We start from the raw sequence: 27,910 nt of genomic DNA on the forward strand, positions 1-27,910 counted from the left end.
TTGCCTGGAAAATCCCATGGACGGAGGAGTCTGGTAGGCTGCAGTCCATGGGGTCGCTAAGAGTAGGACAGACTGAGCGACTTCACTTTCACTTTTCACTTTCATGCATTGGAGAAGGAAATGGCAACCCGCTCCAGTGTTCTTGCCTGGAGAATACCAGGGACAGGGGAGCCTGGCAGGCTGCCGTCTATGGGGTCGCACAGAGTCGGACACGACTGAAGCGACTTAGCATACTGCCTGCCACTATTCTTAACCAAATGACACTAAATGCATACACACAGTTCAGTTCAGTTCAGTTCAGTTCAGTCGCTCAGTCGTGTCCGACTCTTTGCCACCCCGTGAATCACAGCACGCCAGGCCTCCCTGTCCATCACCAACTCCCAGAGTTCACTCAGACTCACGTCCATCGAGTCAGTGATGCCATCCAGCCATCTCATCCTCTGTCGTCCCCTTCTCCTCCTGTCCCCAATCCCTCCCAGCATCAGAGTCTTTTCCAGTGAGTCAATTCTTCACATGAGGTGGCCAAAGTACTGGAGTTTCAGCTTTAGCATCATTCCTTGCAAAGAACACCCAGGACTGATCTCCTTTAGAATGGACTGGTTGGATCTCCTTACAAACACACCTCATATACAAACTATACATATAAACACCATACCCAAGCCATTTGCTTCAGTCAGGCTATTTTAAGAGTCAAACTACATTCTTTATGATTTTCTAGCACTACAAATAAAACATTGTTATCATTTTGGCATGATAATGACAAGATGACTTGTTGGTTATGGATGTACGATATAGAAATAATTGCTTAAAAAGAGAAGAATCAGTATCACACTACTTTTCTAGATATTTTCATTCATTTTGCTAGATATTTTCATTCCTTTTCACTTCCTTTACCGTGTCTAGTGTTTAGGAACCTATAATTATAAACAGTTAAAAGACATGTAATAGTATCTAGTCAGTTTATATCATGGTTCCCATTTGCTAACCACTTGCAACAATAAGAAATATGAAACACTGTAAGAAAAAGTAATTTTTCTATTTAATTAAATATTTATCTATAAATAACAAACAGATCCTAGAGCCTAGATCTGCATTGTCCTGCAGAGTAGCCACCAGCCCCCTTGTTGGGCCCTTGAAATGTGGCAAGTCTGAATTGAGATATGCTGTAAATATAAAATACACTGCAGATTTCCAAGATTTTACCCCTACAAAAATAATGGAAAATAATCTCAATTTTATACTACTGTATGTTGAAAGGATAATGTGTGTATATAAAATATAGTATTTAAATTAATGTGACTGGTTTCTTTTTAGTTTTACATGGCTACTAGAATATTTTAAATTGCCTACGTGATTTATACTTATGGTTCATACTATATTTCTGTTGCTCATCCCTGGTTTGATCATTCTTTATCTTCCTGCCTGAAACATCTCATTTCCTATTTCCCCAAGTTCAGAACCTACCCTACATGATTAAAGATGACCTTGTTCTTGAACCCTTTTCTGATCTCTCCCACCAGGAAATGAATCTTTGCCTCTAAAACATCAGTATCTTGCTTCAAGCCCTGACCACTCTATTCTACCACCACCACCAGGATGCAAGTTACCAGCAAACATGGTCTAGGTATGTTTTTATGCATGTTGTAACCTACAAAACAACCAGCATGGAGCTTTAGTAAAGCATCAATAAACTTTTCCTAGACAAGTAAGCAAAGAAACTTATTCATAGTATATTTCTCCTTAGTTCACTTTTTAAAAAATTTATCTATTTATTTTAATTGGAGGCTAATTACTTCACAATACTGTAGTGGTTTTTGCCATATGTTGACATGAATCAGCCACGGGTGTACATGCGTGCCACATCCAGAACCCCCCTCCCTCTTCCCTCCCCATCCCATCCCTCTGGGTTGACCCAGTGCACCAGCTTTGAGTGCCCTGTTTCATGCATCAAACTTAGACTGGTGATCTGTTTCACATATGGTAATACACATGTTTCAATGGTATTCTCTCAAATCATTCCACCCTCACCTTCTCCCACAGAGTCCAAAAGTCTGTTCTTTACTCTGTGTCTCTTTTGCTGTCTGGCATATAGGATCATCGCTACCATCTTTCTAAATTCCATATATATGCGTTAATATACTGTATTGGTGTTTTTCTTTCTGACTTATTTCACTCTGTATAATAGGCTCCAGTTTCATCTACTGCATTAGAACTGATTCATTTTTGTTCAGATAAATCTACCTTGAAAGATTAGGATTTTCTAAAGTAGCAGGTCTATGATTTAATAACAGGATACATACCAGCTGACTCTCTGATACCGTAGAAGATGGTGAGGAGAGGTTTGCCTGCAAAATTATAAACATAATGTCTTTTAGTGAAATTCATAATTTAGTAAATATATCTATGTTTTTAAAGTATATTGAAGTTTTTATTATTAAAATAATACATATCAATTGTAGAATTTTGACAGATATTAAGGGAAAATGCCATTATATCAACTCTAAAATAATTGTTTTACATTTTTTTGCTCATTGCCTTTCAATATTTCTCCCACACATTTTCATTCAACTCACATAGTTGTAAATATGATGTTTTCCAAAGTGCTTTTCCTTAGCATCTTAACACAAGCACCAGCAAAAGGCATCAAAAATTCTTCAGGGTGATGTGATATTTCATTCTCCATACACTCCATATTCTACTTATACCAACACTGTTAGCTATTTATATTTATTTATAGTAAAAGAAATCAACAGATTTTTTCCTTAAATTACTCATATTAAAAAAAATAAAGCTTTCATGAAAAAAATCTTTTATTTTTTTAAATTAATATTGTTTCATCATTCTCGGTTCCTGAATTTCACACCTTTCTTCTGGATTTGGTTTCCTTCTCACTGAAGTAAATGCTTTGATAGTTTTTTTTTTTTTTCCCAGAGCTTCCCATCTTGAACCCTCTCTGAAAATGTCTTTATTTTCTTCTCCTCTTGAGCTAGAATTTACCTGAACATAGAATTCTAGGATAATGGTTATTGTTCCCAGCATCTTGAAGATACTGTCCACTTGCTCTGACTTCTGTTAACTGCTGTCAGTCTAAACATCATAACTTGGATTATCTGTCTTCACATTTGGTTAGTGTTTAAGGTTCTTCTCCAAGGAATTCTGTAAGCTCACTATGATGTGTCTGAGGGTGACCTCCTTTTACATATCCTTCTCTGGGGCTTGGTATACTCCTTGAGTATACATACGCATATCTTTCTTTGATTCTGGAAAATCCTCTAGGAATCTCTTCACATATTGCTTCTCTCCTATTACATCTAATCTGTTCTTTACAGTTTCAGTGAAATATATGTTGGGTCTTCTGAATCCATCCTTCATTTCCATAAAATTCCTTGTCATATTTTTTCATCCCATTATGCTGCATTCTGGATTGTTTCCACACATAAGCCTGACAGTTAATGAATCAATATTAATATACATTATACATGGCCATTGAATTTTATATTTTTATGACAGCATTTTTAACTTCAAGGAGTTCAATTTGATTCTTTATTAGATCTTTTTATGGTGTCCGTAACTCCTTTTAACTATTTCAACATTTTTATTATATTTATATTTCATTCCAGATTTTTCTATAATCTCTCATGATTAAATCAGGCTTCCCAGGTGGCACTCACTAGTGCTAAAGAACCTACCTGCCAGTACAGGAGACATAAGAGACGCCCAGTTCAAACCTTGAGTCAGGAAAATCCCCTGGAAGAGGGCAAGGCAACCCACTCCAGTATTCTTGCCTAGAGAAATCCTATGGACAGAGGAGCCTGGTGAGCTACATCCCATAGGGTCACAAAGAGTCAAACATGACTGAGCGACTTAGCACACACACACGCATGATTAAATCTCCTGTTTCTTGTATCTACTGATTCTCCTTCATGCCTCTGTCCCAAGATGTCCTTCACTCATTTGGTGACATTTTAGTTTTGATTTTGAGCTCCTCTTTAGTCGGGGTATTTTTAGTGAAGATTTCTGTAGGTATCTGAGAAACTCTGGGTTGGGAAACCATGCCAATAATACATTTCCTGTTTGCCCTGGTGGGGTCCCAGGAGTTTCACTGGCTCTGGACAAGTTTCCATTTTATTTCATCAAACTCACAGAGGCGCAGGTCTCCATGTGTTTAAGTTTCATAGGTTTATTGTTGCGTGTGCGCTCAGTTGTGTGCACACAACTCATTGCAACCCCATGGACTGTAGCCCACCAGGCTCTTCTGTCCATGGAATTTTCCAAGCAAGAATACTGGCATGGGTTGCCATTTTCTGCTCCAGAGATCGTCCTGACCCAGGGATCGAACCATCATCTTTTGCATCTCCTTCATTGGCAGGCAGATTCTTCATCAACTGCACCACCTGGGAAGTTCCATTGAACTTGCTCCAAATCCTTCATCTTCATAAGTTTAGCACCCATTTTTTTTATGGATGTGCAGGAGTGCAGGGTACCCAGGAGTGCAGGGTAAAGATGTTGGAAGGATGTATGTCTTTTTCTATCCCACACTTCATGGATAGGGGGCCTTCCAGACACCTGGATGCACACAAAGGATTCATTTTGAGCTCTCAGATTCACCATACAGTGAAAGTTAAACTCTTTCCTGGCTCCTAGGTTCTGATGTACCTGTGTCCTACAGAATTTCTACTTATTTCCCCACCTTATATTTTATTTTCCCATCTAGAGTTCTCTCTTCATATCTGGCAGCCACAGTTTCACTTTCTTTCTTGTAGTTTGAGATACAAATATACTTTAACAGTTACATTTTCTCAAGCTATTCTGCCCTTAAATGGGAGGCTGGGCTTTCATATCAGCTCAGCTTTCACCATTGTTGGGAAGTGGGCAATATATATAATTTTTTGTTTGGCTGCACCACATGGCATACAGGATATTCCTAAACTAGGGATCAAACCCTTGTGCCCTGCATTTAAAGTGCAGTCTTAACCACTGGCCCAGAGAAGTCCAGGAAGTGGTCAAATACAGATGCACAATTATAAATATTCTTGGCTAAGACACAATACAGCTGTGTTTCTAAACTATTTCTATTCTTTTTGAAGTTGCAAATATTTTCAAGGTTTATGACAGATGAGTCAATGTTGTCTTTACCCTCTGAGAGGTGAATGATGACTGAACACTGAAGGCTGAGTGACTCCCATGGTATTGCCAAGCACACAGGAGTGTGAATCACTAAACATGACAACCAGGCACTTGCAGTCCTTCTTGTGCTGTGTCCATCACGGTTTGTTTTTTATTTTTGACTCATGCCATTCTTCATTCACCAAGATGGCCACTGTTCACTGTCATTTCTGGTTGCTCTAAGGCAGCAGGCTGTCCTGGCCAATGGCTTCCTACCTCTAGCTGTCCTGGCTAATAGCTGTGGACCAGGTTTGTGTCCACTAAGGTTTCTGACTCTTCCGTGCTACAGAAAATTGTCCTTCAGAATGCTCACTCCAGTGATAGCTTAGTTTACCAAAGCCTTCATTTTTAACCTCGTTCAGTTCAGTCGCTTAGTCGTGTCCAACTCTTTGCGACCCCATGAATCGCAGCACACCAGGCCTCCCTGTCCATCACCAACTCCCAGAGTTCACTCAGACTCACGTCCATCGAGTCAGTGATGCCATCCAGCCATCTCATCCTCGGTCGTCCCCTTCTCCTCCTGCCCCCAATCCCTCCCATCATCAGAGTCTTTTCCAATGAGTCAACTCTTCGCATGAGATGGCCAAAGTACTGGAGTTTCAGCTTTAGCATCATTCCTTCCAAAGAAATCCCAGGGCTGATCTCCTTCAGAATGGACTGGTTGGATCTCCTTGCAGTCCAAGGGACTCTCAAGAGTCTTCTCCAACACCACAGTTTAAACGCATCAGTTCTTCGGTGCTCAGCCTTCTTCACAGTCCAACTCTCACATCTATACATGACCACAGGAAAAACCATAGCCTTGACTAGACAGACCTTAGTCGGCAAAGTAATGTCTCTGCTTTTGAATATGCTACCTAGGTTGGTCCTAATGCAATACGAATAATGGTTACTTCTAATGTCTTAGGATCTCTTTCCTTTAGTTAGTTTTTCACTATTGGAATACTGAGAGAATTTCTCTACTCATTTCCTTAGTTAAACAGCTTCTATGAAATATGCTGAACTAAATGTGTCTTGATGGAAACAAAACATAGTTAAGGGGCTTCTCTGGTGGTCTAGTGATTAAGAATCTGCTTTGCAATGCAGGGGACACTGGTTCAATTCCTGGTCCAGGAAGATTCCGCATCCGGTGGAGCAACTGGGCCCGTGCGCCACAATTGCTGAGCCTGTGCTCTAGAGCCCAAGATCCACAACTGCTGAGCCCACGTGCTCCAGGTGCTGAAGTCCACGTGCCCTAGGGCCCAAGCTCCACAACAAGAGACCCACAGCAGTGAGCAGCCCACATACCGCAACTAGAGAGTAGTCCCACTCACCACAACTAGAGAAAGCCCACGCAGAATGAAGACCCAGCATGCTCAATAAACAGAATATTTTAAAAAGCATAGTTAAGTTTTTATCTCAATAATTTTAAGGAAAAAAGAAGTCACCCACTAAAAATATTTGCACAATTTAACTACATTCTAACATTTTTCAGTATATTTTGCTAAATAATACCAGACAGTCATAGAGAAAAAAGATAAAATGCTCAGGCAAATATATTGATTAAATTAGGGAAAAAACTCATATATCTTTGTATTCAATTTCCACAAGTCCCCCAAATTTCTTCACTGAGAATGATGATATAACAATAAGGTGTTTTAGACATCCCCAATACATTTTTATTTCATCTAATATAATGGACTTCATATCACTATTCTGAGAAACTATTTCCAGAGGGGGGAAAAAAAACAGAATTAAATTTGAACTTCAGGGTGGAGTAAAGCCACTGCAGATCCTTTATCAAAGAAAAAGAATATTGGCTTATGTGTATTATCACTAATAAAATCAGACTCTCTCAACTAATCTAGTTGTGTCAAACCCTTAGAGAAGCCTCCTTCTCCTTGCCCAATATGGGTTAAGATTGTTTATTAAATTCTGTAGCTATAGTTATGTTACCAATATTCTAGCAATGATTTTTCAAGAGTAAGGAAAGATTGTTTGGTGAGCTGAGATTGGAGCTGTGAATAGTGAGAGGAGACTACTATATTTAAACAACTGCCCATTGGTAAAAAACTAAACTAAGGACGAGAAGGAACATGGGGTACCTAAAAACAAACCTGAAACTGGATTTGAACAGCACTAAGCATATTAGACATTTGATCTACCCATGATGAGCATCAGCTAGAGTGTGAGAATGGTTCTCGTGTGAAACAAGGTCCTATGGTCTACATTCTATAGCCTTTGACATCATTTTAATTACTAAAGAAAGAAAAGGTGGACAGTGCAAGTATTTTAACCCATTTATCATCACTGAAAACCAAAAAAACACAAAACTTTTTAAGACAAACAGAGCAGGCAAAAAATTGCGAGAATCAAAACCTCTTATTTCAAAGAAAATCTGTTAAAAAGGCAAGTTACATGCAAACTAATAGAGTTAGACTAAAGAAAGAAACAAGGATTTGAAATCCACTGAAAAATGAATTGCCAAAGACCTCATGCCCGAGGCACATAAAGAAAAACCAAGCACTTCAGTCATTGCCTAGCGTTGCTTTTTTATGACACATTTCAATGTGGTTTTTACCCTCTGAGAGGTGAATGATAACTGAAAACTGAAAGCAGAGTGGGTCCTATCACTAAGTACATAAGCACATGGATCACCAAACATAAAGAACCCACTTTGGATAAACCATTTTCCTTTTCCATAGATCTCATGCCAGAGGCATGTAAAGAAAAACCAAGCTCCTCAGGTATTTTCTAATGCTAATTTTCCGTGCAATCCGCAGCTGTTCCCTATGCTTGACTCATGGGTATCTGGCATCACACTAGCAGACACCCTTTTGGGAGACTGAAATAAAATCAAGTTGCAGCAAGTAAAAAGTATTAAACACTTGCTTTTGCCTTCTACCCTCTGCACTAACACTTTTAGCAATTTTTTCTCCTTCAACAGTTATGTCCCTCTCAATTCAATAGCATTAAAGTGTTTCTCTTTGACCTTTTCTCTGTTGACTTTAATTATCCTGAGTTTTCTTAAGGCTCAAAGGATTTGAATTCACTGACAGTAGATTTGGGAAGGGCTGGGAGCTGGGCGAAATCAACCTTCCTGTCCATTCTATTCTTAGGGTGAGAGAGTTCTTTGTTCTGTATAGAATGGTGGGGAGGATCTGGAGAGGAGTTTTAACTCCAGGCTATTTTGAACCGTGTAACTTTCCTTCAACTTATAGATAGAATCTGAAATATGATACAAATGAACATATTTACAAAACAGAATCAGACTTACAGACATAGAGAACAGACTTCATCGAAAAAGCAAGAGAGTTCCAAAAAAATATCTATTTCTGCTTTATTGACTGTGCCAAAGCCTTTGACTGTGTGGATCACAATAAACTGTGGAAAATTCTGAAAGAGATGGGAGTACCAGACCACCTGACCTGCCCCTTGAGAAACCTGCATGTAGGTCAGGAAGCAACAGTTAGAACTGGACATGGAGCAACAGATTGGTTCCAAATAGGAAAAGGAGTACGTCAAGGCTGAATATTGTCACCCTGCTTATTTAACTTATAGGCAGAGTACATTATGAGAAACACTGGGCTGGAAGAAGCACAAGCTGGAATCAAGATTGCTGGAAGAAATATCAATAACCTCAGATATGCAGATGACACCAACCTTATGGCAGAAAGCAAAGAAGAACTAAAGAACCTCTTGATGAAAGTGAAAGAGGAGAGTGAAAAGGTTGGCTTAAAGCTCAACATTCAGAAAATGAAGATCATGGCATCTGGTCCCATCACTTCATGGGAAATAGATGGGGAAACAGTGGAAACAGTGTCAGACTTTATTTTGGGGGGCTCCAAAATCACTGCAGATGGTGACTGCAGCCATGAAATTAAAAGATGCTTACTCCTTGGGAGGAAAGTTATGACCAACCTAGAGAGCATATTAAAAAGCAGAGATATTACTTTGCCAACAAAGGTCTGTCTAGTCAAGGCTATGGTTTTTCCTGTGGTCATGTATAGATGTGAGAGTTGGACTGTGAAGAAAGCTGAGCGCAGAATAACTGATGCTTTTGAACTGTGGTGTTGGAGAAGACTCTTGAGAGCCCCTTGGACTGCAAGGAGATCCAACCAGTCCATCCTAAAGGAGATCAGTCCTGGGTGTTCATTGGAAGGACTGATGCTGAAGCTGCAACTCTAATACTTTGCCCACCTCATGCAAAGAATTGACTCACTGGAAAAGACCCTGACGCTGGGAGGGATTGGGGGCAGGAGGAGAAGGGGATAACAGAGGATGAGATGGCTGGATGGCATCACCGACTCCATGGACATGAGTTTGAGTGAACTCTGGGAGTTAGTGATGGACAGGGAGGCCTGGCGTGCTGCGATTCATGGGGTCACAAAGAGTCGGACACGACTGAGCAACTGAACTGAACTGAAGGGGGAAGAAGGATGGGGAGAAGAGGATTGGGAGATGCAAGGTGTTACTGTATGGTGCAGGGAATTTTATTTAATATTCTGTGATAAACCAACATGGAAAATAATATGAAAAAGAATATATTTGTATAACTGAGTCACTTCTCTGTACAGCAACATTAACATGTGCTCATGTCTGCTCAATCGTGTCTGATTCTTTGCGAGCCAATGGATTGTACCTACTAGGCTCCTCTATCCATGGAATTTCCCAGGCAAAAATATTGGAGTGGGTGGCCATTTCCTTCTCCAGGGGATCTTCCCAACCCAGGGAGTGAACCCTCATCTCTTGAATTAGCAGGCAGATTCTTTACCAGTGTGCACCTGGGAAGCTCCACAGCAGAAATTAACACACAACATTGTAAATCAACTATCCTTCCATTAAAAAAAAGTAATCCAGTGGTAAGCATAGGAGGTACCAAGACCATAGAGATATATCTGTGAGACATCATATCTTTCTTGCTTCTTATTGCTTTTTCTATCTGTAGACCTTACCCTGTATGAATATCTCACTAAAAGTCACTGTAGCAGTTAGTAATATATCTCAAATGTTCTAAGTATAAAAAGTAGAGTTGGAAGTATTTTAAAAGTTTGACTCAGTAAGTTAGGGAATGATGATTCCATGTTGCTATGAACATAATTGGGAGGCAGAATAAATAACCATGGGGACCAGTGACAGTCACAGTCTCCATGTGTCACAGCTTACATTAAAGATCAAACCAAGGGAAATGTGGGTGAAATATGGCACCTTCGTGTCTGATGACGTGTAAAATGATGATAAGGACCAAGGCATAAGAGATGTCTCATTAAGCCATTTCTCTTCCTCCTCATTCAGCACAACTGATATAATGATCTTCCATTTCTTCCTTAGCCTCTCTCACACAAACATATCTTGGAAATATTTCTGAACCATAAAAAAAAGAAAGAAGAATGATCAGCAGAGTGGAATTTCTTGCTGAAACTGTTCATAACTCATCAAATATCTGGTCACATCCTACAGAAGCAGATGCGGATCCATGTCTGGATGTAAGTGGATTGGATTTCTCACCTCTTACCCTAAGATCTGTGGCTGCATTAGGGCATGTCGGCCCTGAAACACTCCAGCATAGCAACGTTTCCAGCCATAGCAACAAGGGGACTGTGTGTGCTGGCTAAATTGGAGAAGATGACCTTTATTTGAATATCTGTATATAGAAAAGGAAATATTCTTAATAAAGTTTGACACATTTTTAATATATGATGATATTTTGAAAGCAATATACTTCCATTGTAATGATATTTTTCTGTCCCTCCAGCTCATTAAAATGAGATTTTTACCTCTATGCTATATTATATTCAATAAGCCTGTCTTTGTTCTTTCTCTGGCACGTAAAAGTAATTTCTGAAATGTAGTGAGTTTATTAAATGAGTTGTTATCAATAAAATGTGACTCCAAGTGAGGGTTTTTTGGATAAATTAGTAATAAGTCCAAATACTTGCCCTATTTTCTGAAGTTGCTCTTTATTAAGAAAGTATACTGTGGTTTTGAATTACATGAGTGAAATGAAATTATACTGGCAGTAGCTAATGAAAAATAATAAATAGTTACAAAGACAAGTATAATGTAAAGAAAAAAAAAATGACATTCCCCTCCAAAGATGTTAGTATGAAAACAGAATCAAACGGAAACTTAATTAGAAAATTCATTCCTTAGGGGGAAAGAAACTCTTTAAAAATGAGTGCCATGGAAAACAATCACTGATAGGTTAACTGATAAATTATGAGTTAATTTACATATAAGAAAATTATTTAAAACATTAGAAATATTCTAAACACTATCATCTCAGATGTTGTCACCAGATACAAAATTACTCATTTCAAGTTTAGACTGAAGGTTTGGGGTGATGAAGAAATAATTCAGACCCAGAAAATGAATACTAATGTATAAAATATTTAAGGAAGACAAGTTATTTTCAGCTTCTGTTGATGCAAACAAATATTAACAACAGGGGCTTTAACAAGAGGAACACCTAGGTTGGATTTTGCCTCCTCTGTGACTGTTTCCTCCTCCATAAAATATAAATTTTTAATAATCACACCCACATCATAGGACTGGCATAATGTTAGATGAGATAGTTAAAACTCATCTGTAAGAGCTCAAAACATTAGTTATTATGATTATTGAATTTGGCATCTGTTAAAAACAATGAAGTAAAATATGAATAATAATATAATTAATCCCACAAGTGACCTGTGATAATTAGCACCACTCAGTGTGTTTGTTAGCCTCTTTTAACTTCTATTACACTTACTGATACTGCTAAGTCACTTCACTCGTGTCCGACTCTGTGTGACTCCATAGGCGGCAGCCCACCAGGCTCCCTTGTCCCTGGGATTCTCCAGGCAAAAACAATGGAGTGGGTTGCCATTTCCTTCTCCAATGCATGAAAGTGAAAAGTGAAAGTGAAGTCGCTCAGTCGTGTCAGACTCTTAGCGACCCCATGGACTGCAGCCCACCAGGCTCCTCTGTCCATGGGGTTTTCCAGGCAAGAGTACTGGAGTGGGGTAAGAGAACCTGAATTAAATTACTTTGAAATAAACTGCAATTAAAGTATACTATGAATTGAAGAAAAACCTTGACTTTACTTTACTACAGTAATATAGTAAAGTATGGTACTTTCCTACATCTGGCTCATCCTAAAAAGCAGACTATGTGGAATGTGACAATGTGCGCAATCAAGATTAAGAAAAGGACATGAATTGTTTTACAAGGATTTTCTATCTTTTTTCTTTTTTTGATGAAGGAAAGCCAGCCTTTCATCAAAGGCCCCATAAAAAGGAATTAGTCGTGTAATTTCTCATTATTTAATTAAACCACTCTCATCATCCCAGGAAAATCGGAAATCCAATGAACATACTACATTGAGAATTAGCATCTTTGTACGTTCGTTTTAACATCAGTTCTCAGCACCAGTTCTCTGTCTCGTTCTCCTCCAACTTCTGTGAGCGAGTATCTTACTCTTTCCTATTTTGATTGTTTACTGTCTTCCCCCATCCTGTGCTTTAGAAGGGGACACTGCTGTTCTGTTCATTCCTCACACACAGTGACTCTGCAAAAGTGCTAGGGCATGGCAGACACTTATTCTTTGTCAAATCAGTGAGGAAAAAAGGGGGAAATTGAATAACAGGGCTAGAAACCAACTATACTTTCTACTCATCACAGTTCATAGATTATATAAGATACTTTTTTAAAGCACCCCCCCACCCCTCCAAAGTAGGGTTTTGAGTGGAGTATGCTAACCAGCTGAGGATACCCCACAGTGCTAACCAGCTGAGGTTACCCCATAGTAACAAAACTTTCTCTTGTTGGTTCTAATTCAAGTCGTCCCCTTTTTCCTCTGAGGTGCAGAAGTTGGTAAACTGCATGATCCCTGCTTTGGAATAAAATCTGAGAAAGGCAATAACACACCTAGTCCTAGCAGATGTATACTGTGAAGATGACTGCTTTCCTCAAAGTTTTGAAGAGAGATGGTAGAATATTGAAATGTTACAACCTGTAGGATTCTCAGATTTGCTTTTGAGTTTCCATGGGAGAAGAAGGGAGAAAAATATAAAGATTAATTAAGTGAAAACTATTCAAGTCACCCTTAATATGATGCACTTATAGCTCTGTTAATACAAATATTAGAATTTCTAGAAGAAAGTATTACAGAATCAGTGGGGAGAGATAAATTAGGAGGTTGCAATTAACCTCCTAATTATTATATCATTATATATATCGTAGAATATATAGAATAGATAATCAACAAGGACCTAAAATAAAGCACAGGAAACTCTACTCAGTACTCTGTATTAACCTATTTGGGAAAAGAAGCTGGAAAAGAACAGATCTGTGTATAGCTAAATCACTCTGCCGTACACCTGAAACTAACACAACATTGTAAATCAACTAGACATCAATATAAAATTCCATTTTTTTCAATGTAATAAGTTTTTAAAAAGAAAATATTCCGATGTCATTCTTTTTTAAAATCAGGGTATACTGTATTTAAGATCAATTGTTCACATAAGATTAAGGCTTATAACTAAGGAAGACTTCTGTTCCAAAATTTCATTTTTCTCCTGAAAAGAAATGCCAGAATCATTTAGTAAATGGAATCAGTTCAGTTCAGCCGCTCAGTCGTGTCCGACTCTTTGCGACCCCATGAATCGCAGCATGCCAGGCCTCCCTGTCCATCACCAACTCCCGGAGTTCACTAACACTCACGTCCATCGAGTCACTGATGCCATCCAGCCATCTCATCCTCGGTCGTCCCCTTCTCCTCCTGCCCCCAATCCCTCCCAGCATCAGAGTCTTTTCCAATCAGTCAACTCTTCGCATGAGATGGCCAAAGTACTGGAGTTTCAGCTTTAGCATCATTCCCTCCAAAGAAATCCCAGGGCTGATCTCCTTCAGAATGGACTGGTTGGATCTCCTTGCAGTCCAAGTGACTCTCAAGAGTCTTCTCCAACACCACAGTCCAATACAGTATACTAATGCATATATATGGAATTTAGAAAGATGGTAATGATAACCCTGTATGCGAGACGGCAAAAGAGACTTAGATGTATAGAACAGTCTTTTGGACTCTCTGGGAGAGGGAGAGGGTGGGATGATTTGGGAGAATGGCATTGAAACCTGTATAACATCATATAAGAAACAAATCACCAGCCCAGGTTCGATGCATGATACTGGACGCTTGGGGCTGGTGCACTGGGATGACCCAGAGGGATGGTACAGGCAGGGAGGTGGGAGAGGGTTCAGGATTGGGAATACATGTACACCCACGGTGGATTCATGTTGATGTATGGCAAAACCAATACAATATTGTAAAGTAATTAGCCTCCAATTAAAACAAATAAATTTATTTTTTTGAAAAAGCATCAATTCTTTAGCACTCAGCTTTCTTCACAGTCCAACTCTCACATCCATTCATGACCACTGGAAAAACTATAGCCTTGACTAGACAGACCTTTGTTGGCAAAGTAATGTCTCTGCTTTTCAATATGCTGTCTAGGTTGGTCATAACTTTTCTTCCAAGGAGTAAGCGTCTTTTAATTTCATGGCTGCAGTCACCATCTGCAGTGATTTTGGAGCCCCCCAAAATAAAGTCTAACACTGTTTCCACTGTTTCCCCATCTATTTCCCATGAAGTGATGGGACCAGATGCCATGATGTTCATTTTCTGAATGTTGAGCTTTAAGCCAACTTTTTCACTCTCCACTTTCACTTTCATCAAGAGGCTTTTGAGTTCTTCTTCACTTTCTGCCATAAGGGTGGTGTCATCTGCATATCTGAGGTTATTGATATTTCTCCCGGCAATCTTGATTCCAGCTTGTGCTTCTTCCAGCCCAGCGTTTCTCATGATGTACTCTGCATAGAAGTTAAATCAGTGACAATATACAGCCTTGACATACTCCTTTTCCTATTTGGAACCAGTCTGTTGTTCCATGTCCAGTTCTAATTGTTGCTTCCTGACCTGCATATAGGCTTCTCAAGAGGCAAGTCAGGTGGTCTGATATTCCCATCTCTTTCAGAATTTTCCACAGTTTATTGTGATCCACACAGTCAAAGCCTTTGGCATAGTCAATAAAGCAGAAATAGATGTTTTTCTGGAACTCTCTTGCTTTTCCCATGATCCAGCGGATGTTGGCAATTTGATCTCTGGTTCCTCTGCCTTTTCTATAACCAGCTTGAACATCTGGAAGTTCACGGTTCACATATTGCTGAAGCCTGGCTTGGAGAATTTTGAGCGTTACTTTACTAGTGTGTGAGAAGAGTGCAATTGTGCGGTAGTTTGAGTATTCTTTGGCATTGCCTTTCTTTGGGATTGTAATGAAAACTGATCTTTTCTAGTCCTGTGGCCACTGCTGAGTTTCCAAATTTGCTGGCATATTGAGTGCAGCACTTTCACAGCATCATCTTTCAGGATTTGAAATAGCTCAACTGGAATTCCATCACCTCCACTAGCTTTGTTCATAGTGATACTTTCTAAGGCCCACTTGACTTCACATTCCAGGATGTCTGGCTCTAGGTGAGTGATCACACCATTGTGATTATCTGGGTCATGAAGATTTTTTTTTGTACAGTTCTTCTGTGTATTCTTGCCATCTCTTCTTAATATCTTCTGCTTCTGTTAGGTCCATACCATTTTTGTCCTTTATCAAGCCCATCTTTGCATGAAATGTTCCCTTGCTATCTCTAATTTTCTTGAAGAGATCTCTAGTCTTTCCCTCTATTGTTGATTTCCTCTATTTCTTTGCATTGATTGCTGAGGAAGGCTTTCTTATCTCTTCTTGCTATTCTTTGGAACTCTGCATTTAGATGCTTATATCTTTCCTTTTCTCCTTTGCTTTTCACTTCTCTTCTTTTCACAGCTATTTGTAAGACCTGCCCAGACAGCCATTTTGCTTTTTTGCATTTCTTTTCCATGGGGATGGTCTTGATCCCTGTCTCCTGTACAATGTCATGAACCTCAGTCCATAGTTCATCAGGCACTCTATCTATCAGATCTCGTCCCTCTATTTCTCACTTCCACTGTAAGGGATTTGATTTAGGTCATACCTGAATGGTCTAGTGGTAATAAATGGAATAAGTGAAAGTAAATGAAATAACTAAAGCCAAATATTTACAAGTGTGACTTCCCTATGATGGCACCAGAAACTAGTTTTTGCATCCCATTGTAAAATTACCCATCTAGTCTTCCAAAAGACATGGACATATTTGAGGTGTCACAAACAATTCAAATGTCATTTTGTAGGAGAAAGTAAAAAACAAATCTTCTCCAAGAAACCAAATTTAATCAAAGTCAAGAATCTTATCTGAGTAAGAATTGATTTTGTTTGAGTCTATATTAAATCTACTTGATGATTCAGTTAACTTCAGTTAACTTTGAATGATTCAAATGCTGCCACAAAGTTTGGGGCAAATGTTAACCTCCTTTAATTAAGTCATATAACTGACAGAAGAATAATTTGAAATAGCCTCTATGGAGACTGAAGCAGCCCCCGTAGGATTATTGCCATTGCTATCAAATTACCCATCCCCTGGAGGGATGGAAGAAGGCATCCTTATCTCAAATGAGCCTAAATCAGACTTGGGTGCAAACTAAGAGTAGATGAGAAAGAAAGGAGAGAGTATGGAATATTCTAGCTATTTTTTTCTTGGATCTGGCTTTGGTAGAATGTCTTAATCACAAAAAGTATAGAAACATCTCTAAGGACTTTCTTTTCTTACATTCAACTAAAGAATCAAAGAACTAGGTAAATCATGGTGCATCCAGTCTTCCCAAGATAAAGAGGAGGAAGAGAACTAGAGAGACATAGACGAAGGGGAAAAAAGGAAGAAAGGGAAGAACAATCATTTATTGAGTCATAATGTCAGGACTATATTAAGGACTCTTCATACATTAACCATTGTAAATCTTACATCAACCATTAGTATCCCAATTTTGAAAGTGTTAGTCATTCAGTCGTATCTGCCTTTGTGACCCCATGGACTGTAGCCCACCAGGCTCCTCTTCCATGGAATTTTCTAGGCAATAACACTGGAGTGGGTCACCAATTCCTTCTCCAGGGGATCTTCCCAACCCAGGGACTGAACCCGAGTCTCCTATGTCTCCTGCACTGCAGGCAGATTCTCTACCTGCTGAGCCACTGGAGAAGTCCATTTTATAGATTAAAAAAAATCTAAGGCACAGACAGGTTAAATGACTTTCCAGGATTCTGGAGCAAGCAGCAACACTGGACGTGAATTTGGGCAAACTTCAGGAGATGGTGAGGGACAAGGAGGCCTGGCATGCTGCAGTCCATGGAGTCTGCAAAGAGCCGGACACGACTGGGCGACTGAACAAAAGCAACAATAAATAGCCACCAAATGCCTCCACTTTTTAAAGTATTTGCTTCAGATAACTTCCAGGAATAACAGAAAATAACAGTGAAACTTCTAAATAATGTTCTAAGCAGTGTTCCTATCCATATCCCCTAAACATCACTTCCTGAATGTGATGAAGCTCAGTAACTTCACTCAATTCATTATCTGCCTTGGGAAGGTTCAAATGAAGGCAGAAATGTATACACTGAAAGAAGACTGGTCACAAAATTTATATTTACTAATTGACTCTGAATGATAATGACAATATTCAAACATATAAACTAAAAGGAATAGTTTGCTGGTTTGGTTTAAACTAAATATTAAACACTTCCTTAGGAAACAGTCTTATTTACACCAGATTATGTTTGGTCAGATGCAGAATTTGACTGCATGATAGGTTATTTGGTGAAGCTACGTGTGTGCATCTAGCACCTTCAGAGCCAGCTCGCCACAACTTATTGAATCAAGTGGGGGGGGGGTTATATCTACATGCTCATTATTAATACATTTTTGCTCAAAAGTGGGACTGATTTCTTTGTTAAAAGTTTAAATGCAAGAAAGCAGCAAACTAGTCAAAATCAACCAAACTGGCAATCCCATTGGAAATAGACAAATCTTAATATTTCAAGTATATGAGCGGACTCTATCATAATAAGCAGGATAAATCATTACAAAAATTAAAATACTATCTAAGCACTGATAATTAGAAAGACAGAAAGCAGGTATTGGATTTCTGTTTGATTCAGCCAAACTAATCAGATAAGTAAGACCTCACTTAAGAAGGAATTCAGTCAATATACTTACCTGAAATAACTGATTTTTCCACCTCTGGGCCAATCATACCATCCTATCTCTTCCATTTATGAAAAATTCAACCAGTTCAGTTCAAATGATTGTATAATTGAGTTTGCTCCAAAGCATGCCCAGGCACCCATTACAACAGCAGTATGTATAATTATAAAGTGACTTACATATTTGGTTTCTCGACCAGCTGCTCTTGGAAGAGTTGTAGGCATCTGTATGAAAATAAAAACAATTATGCTACTGAAGTAATCAAACAAATATTAAAAGATTCAACTTGTAGGATATGTGTTCACCTTTCTTTTCCTATTAAGACTTTCTAACCAGTACTCCATCTTTTCTATACAAAACCTCCTGTTTTTTGAAACTTATTTTACTAAGCTTTACTTTCACTTTATTATTCTCTTCATTGTTGTTATCAATCAGTTTTGAAGAAATTATATCTTATTTATTGACGACGTTCATTCATGGATCATAACAGTTCCTCACGCAATTTCCCAATTCACACAGAAGTCTCTATCCCTCAATTCCTTGAGCTGTTGAACTCCAAAAACATCCTCATCTGCTCCGTTTCAATCCTCAGCTCCCAAGACTGTTCCTAGATGTCACCTTCACAAATAAAATGGAAAACTTCTGAAATTTCATTTCTCACATCTGTCTTTTAGAACTCTACTTCCCATCTACCATCTTCATTTCTCAAATATCCCAACACATTTCTTCAGCCTCACTGAGCCTTCAAAATTAATGAGCCTTCCCAGCTCAATTACATAGGCTTCATATTCTCAGTCGTTTCACTATCTTAATTTATCTTGCTTCTTTCTCTCCTTGTGACAAACTCACAAAAACTAACAATAAAAGCATAGATGGATCATATTATATATTTCCCCTAAATTTCCACTTGAGATGCAAAACATGGCTAGAGGAACTTTCTCAATCAAGCTAACTTATCTCATTATAAATTATGAAATAAATTTGTACATCAAGTATATTACAATACAAATGAAGAATTAGCTATGGATACATGGCTTCCCTTGTGGCTCAGCTGGTAAAGAATCTGCCTGCAATGAAGGAGACCTGGGTTCCATCCCTGAGTTGGGAATATCCCCTGGAGAAGGGAAAGGGGATATTAACTTTGAATGATTAACTTAATACCACTCCGGTATTCTGCCCCAGAGAATATACAGGGGGTTGTAAGGAGTCGGACGCTACTGAGCGACTTTCACTTTCACTTTTTCACATGCAAGTGAACCTGGGTTGCAGGGAGAAACAGAGTGCAAAGCGGCACATGGAAAGTGTCTCATTTGATGGAAGTTTTGCATCTTGGATGTGGTGGTGCTTATATAACCATCTGCTTTGTCAAAACTCATAGAACTGTACACTAAATGGGTAAATTTTACAATGGGTAATTATACCTCAATGAACCTGATTTTTAAAACAGAATTATATAAGCTACAATAAAGAAATGAACATAAAGACTGAAGAATAGAATAGATACTGAACACATTCTTGAACTGGAATATTAGACCAAGGAATCTTCTTGGAAGAATTAGGAAACAGTAAATAGAAAAAAAATATGTAAAGATTAAGACATGGAATATAGAAACGAAAGTGACAAAATCATATAGTGAGAGCCCTGGGAAGAAAGAAACATTTGAAAAAGTAATGACTAAAAATATCCTAAATGTAAGGGGAGGACAAGACTGAAGACTTCAGATGAAGAGCTGAAGAGAGGATCAACTCAGATACAAAAAAGGAAACACACACACACTTACACACGTGATAGGAAAAATCAGCAACATCACAGAGACAAAATCCTAAAAGCTTACAGTGCTGCTCTGTGAATGATCACTCTATAGTGGCGGAGTAAATATCACGCAGACAAAATATTTCACAAGTTATGCTGTTGACAAGAAAGAATCTAGGCCAAAAATCTGTTGAGAAAGGGGGACCTATAATTTTATATCTAGCAAAGCTATAATTTAAAAGAAAGGGTAAAATAATGCTAATCTCAGGAATACAGGCAATAGAATCAATACAAAAACTCTTACCGAATACACTTTTCAGCAGGAGTTTGAAAAAAAGAAAAAGAAATTTAGGAAAAATCTATGAATCTTTCAGAAATAAGGATCTAAATAAAGATTAAGTATCTAAATAAAGAATACATCAAGAAAAATATCACCATTAAAATTCAAATATAGAGGTCCAAAAGATACTAGCAAACTGCGTGTGTATATATGTACATATATAGAGCTCTTGATTGTAACTGGAAAGTGGGAAATGCTGTGGTATTTAATTTTGGAAAAATACATTTGTAAGTCTGAAAACTGATAGGAAAATCAGCACAATTTTGTTTTTAATAATTTACATGTAATTATGAACAGTAACAAAAATGCAAACGGAAATTTTCTTCATTTTCAAACCAATAAATGTCAAAATATCCAAAAGAAAACATTTTAAGTAGAAAATATACACTAAGATAGCAGGAACTCATCCTAATATAAGAATTACAATAATTGTTAATGGCTTAAGGTCCCAGATCAACAGAATTCCAGATTAAATATAAAAGTGACATTCAGAAAAATGTTGCCTTAAAGAAAATAAGAGCCTACGAAAGATAAAAAGTCATAGAAAATATTAAAATTAAAAAACTGAAAAAGTATATATCTAGGACAACATGGAGGAAAAACTACATATACATTGGGCTTATCAGGTCTCTGCTTTCATACAAGACTAGAAAGAACAGCCTTCCATGTGGTGTCCTAAATGTGAAGCAAATTCAAAGAACAGATATATTTATACACGTCGGACATTCACCTTATCACACAGCAGGAGCTGACACATCACTGTAAAGCAACAATCCTCTAAAAAATTAATTAATTAAATTTAATTTAGAAAACGAAAAAGAAGGGACTTAAAAAATAAAAGAAGGTGTACACAAAATTAAATTAAAAAAAGAAAAAGTAGGTTTGGTTTAAAATTTTCTTCTCTGGTTGTTTTCTTTTTTTCCTGGATGGTTCCAGAAAAAATAAATATGATTTTTATGAGTGTCAAAAGTAGGGAAAACCACTAGACCATTTAGGTATGACCTAAACCAAATCCCTAACAATTACACAATGGAAGTGAGAAATAGATTTCAGGGACTAGATCTGATAGACAGAGTGCCTGATGAAACATGGATGTTTCATGGTTCATGACATCGTACAGGAGTCAGGGAGCAAGATCATCCCTAAGGAAAAAAAAAATGCAAAAAAGCAAAGTGGCTGTCTGAGGAGGCCTTACAAATAGCTAAGAAAAGAAGAGAAGTCAAAAAGCAAAGGAAAAAAGGAAAGATATACCCATTTGAATGCAGAGTTCCAGAGAATAGCAAGGAGAGATAAGAAAGCCTTCCTCAGTGATCAGTGCAAAGAAATAGAGGAAAACAATAGAATGGGAAAGACTAGAGATCTCTTCAAGAAAATTAGAGATACCAAGGGAACATTTCATGCAAAGATGGGCTCAATAAAGGACAGAAATGGTGTGGACCTAACAGAAGCAGAAGATATTAAGAAAAGGTGGTTAGAATACATAGAAGAACTATAAAAATTAAAAAAAAATCTTCACGACCCAGATAATCACAATGGTGTGATCACTCACCTAGAGCCAGACATCCTGGAATGTGAAGTCAAGTGGGCCTTAGAAAGCATCACTATGAACAAAGCTAGTGAAGGTGATGGCATTCCAGTGGAGCTATTTCAAATCCTGAAAGATGATGCTGTGAAAGTGCTGCACTCAATATGTCAGCAAATATGGGAAACTCAGAAGTGGCCACAGGACTCGAAAAGGTCAGTTTTCATTCCAATCCCAAAGAAAGGCAATGCCAAAGAATGCTCAAACTACCGCACAATTGCACTCATCTCACACACTAGTAAAGTAATGCTCAAAATTCTCCAAGCCAGGTTTCAACAATATGTGAACTGTGAACATCCAGATGTTCAAGCTGGTTTTAGAAAAGGCAGAGGAACCAGAGATTACATTGCCAGCATTCACTGGATCATCGAAAAAGCAAGAGAGTTCCAGAAAAACAGATGTTTTTGACTATGCCAAAGGCTTTGACTGTGTGGATCACAGTGAACTGTGGAAAATTCTGAAAGAGATGGAAATATCAGGCCAACAGACCTGCCTCTTGAGAAACCTGCATGCAGGTCAGGAAGCAACAATTAGAACTGGACATGGAACAACAGACTGGTTCCAAATAGGAAAAGGAGTACGTCAAGGCTGTATATTGTCACCCTGCTTATTTAACTGATATGCAGAGTACATCATGAGAAACGCTGGGTTGGATGAAGCACAAGTTGCAATCAAGATTGCTGGTAGAAATATCAATAACCTCAGATATGCAGATGACACCACCCTTATGGCAGAAAGTGAATAAGAACTAAAGAGCCTCTTGATGAAAGTGAAAGTGGAGAGTGAAAAAGTTGGCTTAAAGCTCAACATCAAGAAAACAAAGATCATGGCATCTAGTCCCATCACTTCAGGGCAAATAGATGGGGAAACAGTAGAAACAGTGGCTGACTTTATTTTTGGGGCTCCAAAATCACTGCAGGTGGTGACTGCAATCATGAGATAAAAAGACGCTTATTCCTTGGAAGAAAAGTTATGATCAACCTAGAGAGCATATAAAAAGCCAACAAAGATCTGTCTAGTCAAGGCTATGGTTTTTCCAGTAGTCATGTATGGATGTGAGAGTTGGACTATAAAGAAAGCTGAGCACAGAAGAATTGATGCTTTTGAACTCTGGTGTTGGAGAAGACTCTTGAGAGCCCCTTGGACTGCAAAGAGATCCAACCAGTCCATCCTAAAGGAAATCAGTCCTGAATGTTCATTGGAAGGACTGATGCTGAAGTTGAAACTCCAATACTTTGACCACCTGATGCGAAGAGCTGACTCATAGGAAAAGACTCTGATGCTGGGAAAGACTGAAGGTGAGAGGAGAAGGGGATGACATAGGATCAGATGGTTGGATGGCATCACCGATTCAATGGACATGAGTTTGAGTAAACTGAGGGAGTTGGTGATGGACAGGGAGCCCTGGCGTTCTGCAGTCCATGGGGTCACAGAGCTGGACACGACTGAATGACTGAACTGACTGAAAATAATTTTAAATAAATTTAGAAAAACAAAATAGCCTTAAGTTCAAAAGGCTCAGTTGGTAAAGAATCTGCCTGCAGTGCAGAAGACATGTGTTCGATTCCTGGATCGGAAAGATCCCCTGGAGAAGGAAATGGCAACCCACTCCAGTATTCTTGCCTGGAGAATCCCATGGACGGAGAAACCTTGTGGGCTACAGTCCATGGGGTTGCAAGAGTCAGACACGACTGAGTGACTTTCACTACTAAGTTCAAAAGGTCTGTATATGCTAATAAAGGCTAGAAAAATAGCAAAGGTAAGAAAGAACAACACATAAGCAACAACAGTATAGTTTTAAAATCAGAGTCAAATCTAATTAAACCTACTGAAGCCTTATTTATTCTTCCTTCTTGGCAGCTATCACCACGTTCACATTCTCTTGAATGCTGTGCTCTCGAAGCTTCCATGCTGCCACGCTGCCCTGACTTTGCTCTCAGAGTGGACTTCCATTCTCCTTGATTGGATCCACCATGTTTCCTTCCTGGGATCTTCATACAGGGTGCCCACAACATCCAAGTATTAGTCACCCCTCCCCAGCCCTCCTACCATTGCCAGATACACAGACTTAAGGCCTGCTTGACACATACCTTGAATTTATCCTGTCCAAACAAACATAGCCTCTTCATCTTCCACATTATATCTCCTTGCCTACCCTTGATGCCGAGACCAGGAGCTCTTCTAGCAGCTCTGCTGCTGCCGCTAAGTCACTTCAGTCGTGTCCGACTCTGTGCGACCCCTTAGACGGTAGCCCAACAGGCTCCCCCGTCCCTGGGATTCTCTAGGCAAGAACACTGGAGTGGGTTGCCATTTCCTTCTCCAATGCATGAAAGCGAAAAGTGAAAGCGAAGTCGCTCAGTCATGTCGGACCCTCAGCGACCCCATGGACTGCAGCCCACCAGGCTCCTCCGTCCATGGGATTTTCCAGGCAAGAGTACTGGAGTGGGCTGCCATTGCCTTCTCCGCCTCTGCTTCTTAACACACATCCATACCCAAGCAAGCCTGCAAGATCTCTTTCACACCTGCTTCTTCTCTGCAACTCCTCTGCACCCACTCCACCGAGACCACCATCACTGCTCCTCCTGGCCTCGGTAGCCTCCTTACAGCGGCCATCAGGATCTTTCTCAGTGCTTTCCTATTATTCCCCCCATATTTTGATATCTTCACATTTTCCCATGGAACTCAAACTTCATGCCATGGTGTGTAAGTGTCCTCACCAGCCCCGCCCCTGTCTTCTCAGCTCATTTCCCACTGTTCACCCTGGGTTTACCATACTGCGGCCACACTGGCCTTCGTCACACACACACTGAGCTCTTTCCTGTCAGGACATCTGCAAATACTTACTCCTCTTCCTGAAATTTATTATCCCTGATCTTTACATGACTAGCTTCTCTCCATCTTGGTCTCAGTTTGAATCCTACTTTCAGACTGCTATATCCAAAGCACACCCCTCAGAGTGGAGAAAATGGACCCTCTTGCACTGTTGGTAGGAGTGTAAACTTGTGCACCCACTATGGAGAACATTACAGAGATTCCTTAAAAAACTAACAATAGAGCTACCATATGATCCTGCAAGCCACTCCTGAGCATATATCCAGAGGAAAGTAGTTTGAAAAAATACATACACCCAATGTTCATTGCAGCCCTATTTACAACAGTGAAGACATGAAAGCACCTAAATGTCCACTGACAGAGGAACGGATCAAGAAGATGCGGTACGTATTTACAATAATATATTCCTCAGCCATAAAAGATAATGAAATAATGCCATTTGCAACAACATGGATGGACCTAGCAATTATAATACTAAATGAAGCAAGTCAAAGACAAATACCATACGATATCATTTATGAGTGGCATATTAAAAAAAAGATACAAATGAATTTATTTACAAAACAGAAACAGATCCACAGACAGAAAACAAAGTTGTGGGTACTAAAGGGGAAAGTGGGTGGGGGAGGGGTGCATTAGGAGATTAGAATTAACATACACACACTCCTATTAATATGTATCAAATAGATAAACATAAGGTTCTACTGTATAATACCAATATAATACTACTATACTCAATATTTTATAACAAACTATAAGGAAAAAGAATCTGAAAAAATATCTGTGCATATTATACATAAATATATACATATTTATATAAATATATATACATTTATATAAATATATATACATATATTAACTAAATCACTGTGCTATAACCTGAAAAACTAACACAACATTGTAAATCAACTATACTTCAATTAAGAAAACAACTAAATACCTTGTCAAGCTACTCTGCCTCACTCACCCTTATCACCATGGTGCCTCACAATGCCAAGCCCGTCACTAACAAATATTTGCTAAATAAAATACTTGCCTTAAATTTAATGGCCTGGAATAATATAGTTTTAACTTATAAGCATTAAATATTTGTTAAATAAATCAATAATATAGATGATTACTCACATTATTTCTTAAATCCTATCCCTGTTACATTTAATGTAATATGGGGTATTTTTATCTGTTTAACAAATGAAAAGAAAAAAATACCTAAAATGTATTCCGTAACTCTGGCAAATCAAAACTTTCATCTTTAGATTAAAAGATATAAAGAATATACAACAACATAGATTACAAATAGAGAAGGTGTAACTATTTGAAGGTCCTCTCTATGAAAATATAATTCTTCATACTGACAATGATCAATTACCTGGCTTCAATGTCATTATTAGAGGGTATTTGTCTACAATATTCCAATTGGAAGTTGGGAATACTTTTAATCATAGGCAATTCTATACATTTAAAATCTACTTTAAACATGACATTGTAAGTCAACTATACTCTAATTAAAAAATTTAAAATAAATGCAATTTACTTTATATATATATATAATTCCAATTTAGAAAAAGAATAGGCAAAAAAGCATTTATACTAATTCCAAGAGACAAAATAAGACTGGCCTAAAAAACTAACAATTAACAATAAAAAAAAACCACAATCATTTTAAAATTTGGATAAGTGGATCTATATAAAGTATTCAAAAAAGTAATTTGATGAAATGTAATATTTTATCCCAATGAATGAAAATGGCTATATGATAAGAAGGAAATATTTAAATATTTAATAATAACAATTAATGCTTTGCTGCTGCTGCTAAGTCACTTCAGTCGTGTCCAACTCTGTGCAACCCCATAGACTGCAGCCCACCAGGCTCCACCATCCCTGGGATTCTCCAAGCAAGAACACTGGAGTGGGTTGCCATTTCCTTCTCCAATGCATGAAAGTGAAAAGTGAAAGTGAAGTCACTGAGTCGTGTCCAACTCTCAGTGACCCCATGGATTGCAGCCCACCAGGCTCCTCCGTCCATGGGATTTTCCAGGCAAGAGAGTCCTCAAATAATGTGAAATATCCAGGATTCAGTCTCTCTGAGTCAAAGGACAAGGAAATAAATTTAGTCAACCAAAAGAAAAGAATTCCAGAAATAGAGATGCTTGCTCCTTGGAAGAAAAGTTATGGCCAACCTAGACAGTATATTAAAAAGCAGAGACATTACTTTGCCGACAAAGGTCCATCTAGTGAAAGCTATGGTTTTTCCAGTAGCCATGTACGGATGTGAGACCTGGACCATAAAGAAGGCTGAGTGTTGAAGAATTAATGCTTTTGAACTGTGGTATTGGAGAAGACTCTTGAGTGTCCCTTGGATGCAAGGAGATCAAACCAGTCCATCCTAAAGGAAATCAGTCTTGAATATTCATTGGAAGGACTGATTCTGAAGCTGAGGCTCCAATACTTTGGCTACCTGATGTAAAGAACCGACTCATTGGAAAAGACCCTGAAGGTGGGAAAGATTGAAGGCAGGAGGAGAAGGGAATGACAGAGGATGAGATGGTTAGATGGCATCACCAACTTGATGGACATGAGTTTGAGCAAGCTGTGGGGATTGGTGAAGGACAGGGAGGCCTGACGTGCTGCAGTCTATGGGGTTCCAAAGAGTCAGACATGACTGAGCAACTGAACTGAACTGAAAGCTCTTAGACTAATGAAAACTCTTACCTCATTAGTCATTAGACTAATGAAAGATCTTACCTCATTTTCCATTTCTTCAAAGTCTAAGGGTTGTGAATTACATAAGGACTGAAGCTATGGTTTCTGATTAGAATAAGCCACAAACTCTACATGCAATTCCATATTTGAAATGTCAACATATGACAACATAGCCTCATATTTGGCTTCCAAATCGTTTTGAATGTAACCTAGAGGTAGAAACAGATTTTACTGCAGCCTATACACACAAGCCTATACCTCTACATGTAAACAAACTGAAAGCAATATCAATAATATCTACCCACTGGTTGGAATAATAGAGTCTGATGGATAGTTTCTATTCTTACTGTTATATTTTTAAAATAATCATCAGCACATTATCTTTTAAAAATTTATTTCTAATTTATTTTTTTGG

General features: G+C 38.5%; 1 protein-coding gene across 1 annotated transcript in view; it reads right to left on the reverse strand.

The window, feature by feature from the left end:
- The window catches only part of MLIP (muscular LMNA interacting protein), a 131,775-nt gene that overhangs the window by 40,048 nt on the left and 63,817 nt on the right, over positions 1 to 27,910 (reverse strand). Inside the window, 2 exon segments of the mRNA XM_068960982.1 lie at positions 2,301 to 2,345; positions 18,465 to 18,509. Coding sequence (XP_068817083.1) covers positions 2,301 to 2,345; positions 18,465 to 18,509 — 90 coding nt within the window.

This window comes from Capricornis sumatraensis, chromosome 22 (assembly GCF_032405125.1).
Source record: "Capricornis sumatraensis isolate serow.1 chromosome 22, serow.2, whole genome shotgun sequence".
NCBI lineage: Eukaryota > Metazoa > Chordata > Mammalia > Artiodactyla > Bovidae > Capricornis > Capricornis sumatraensis.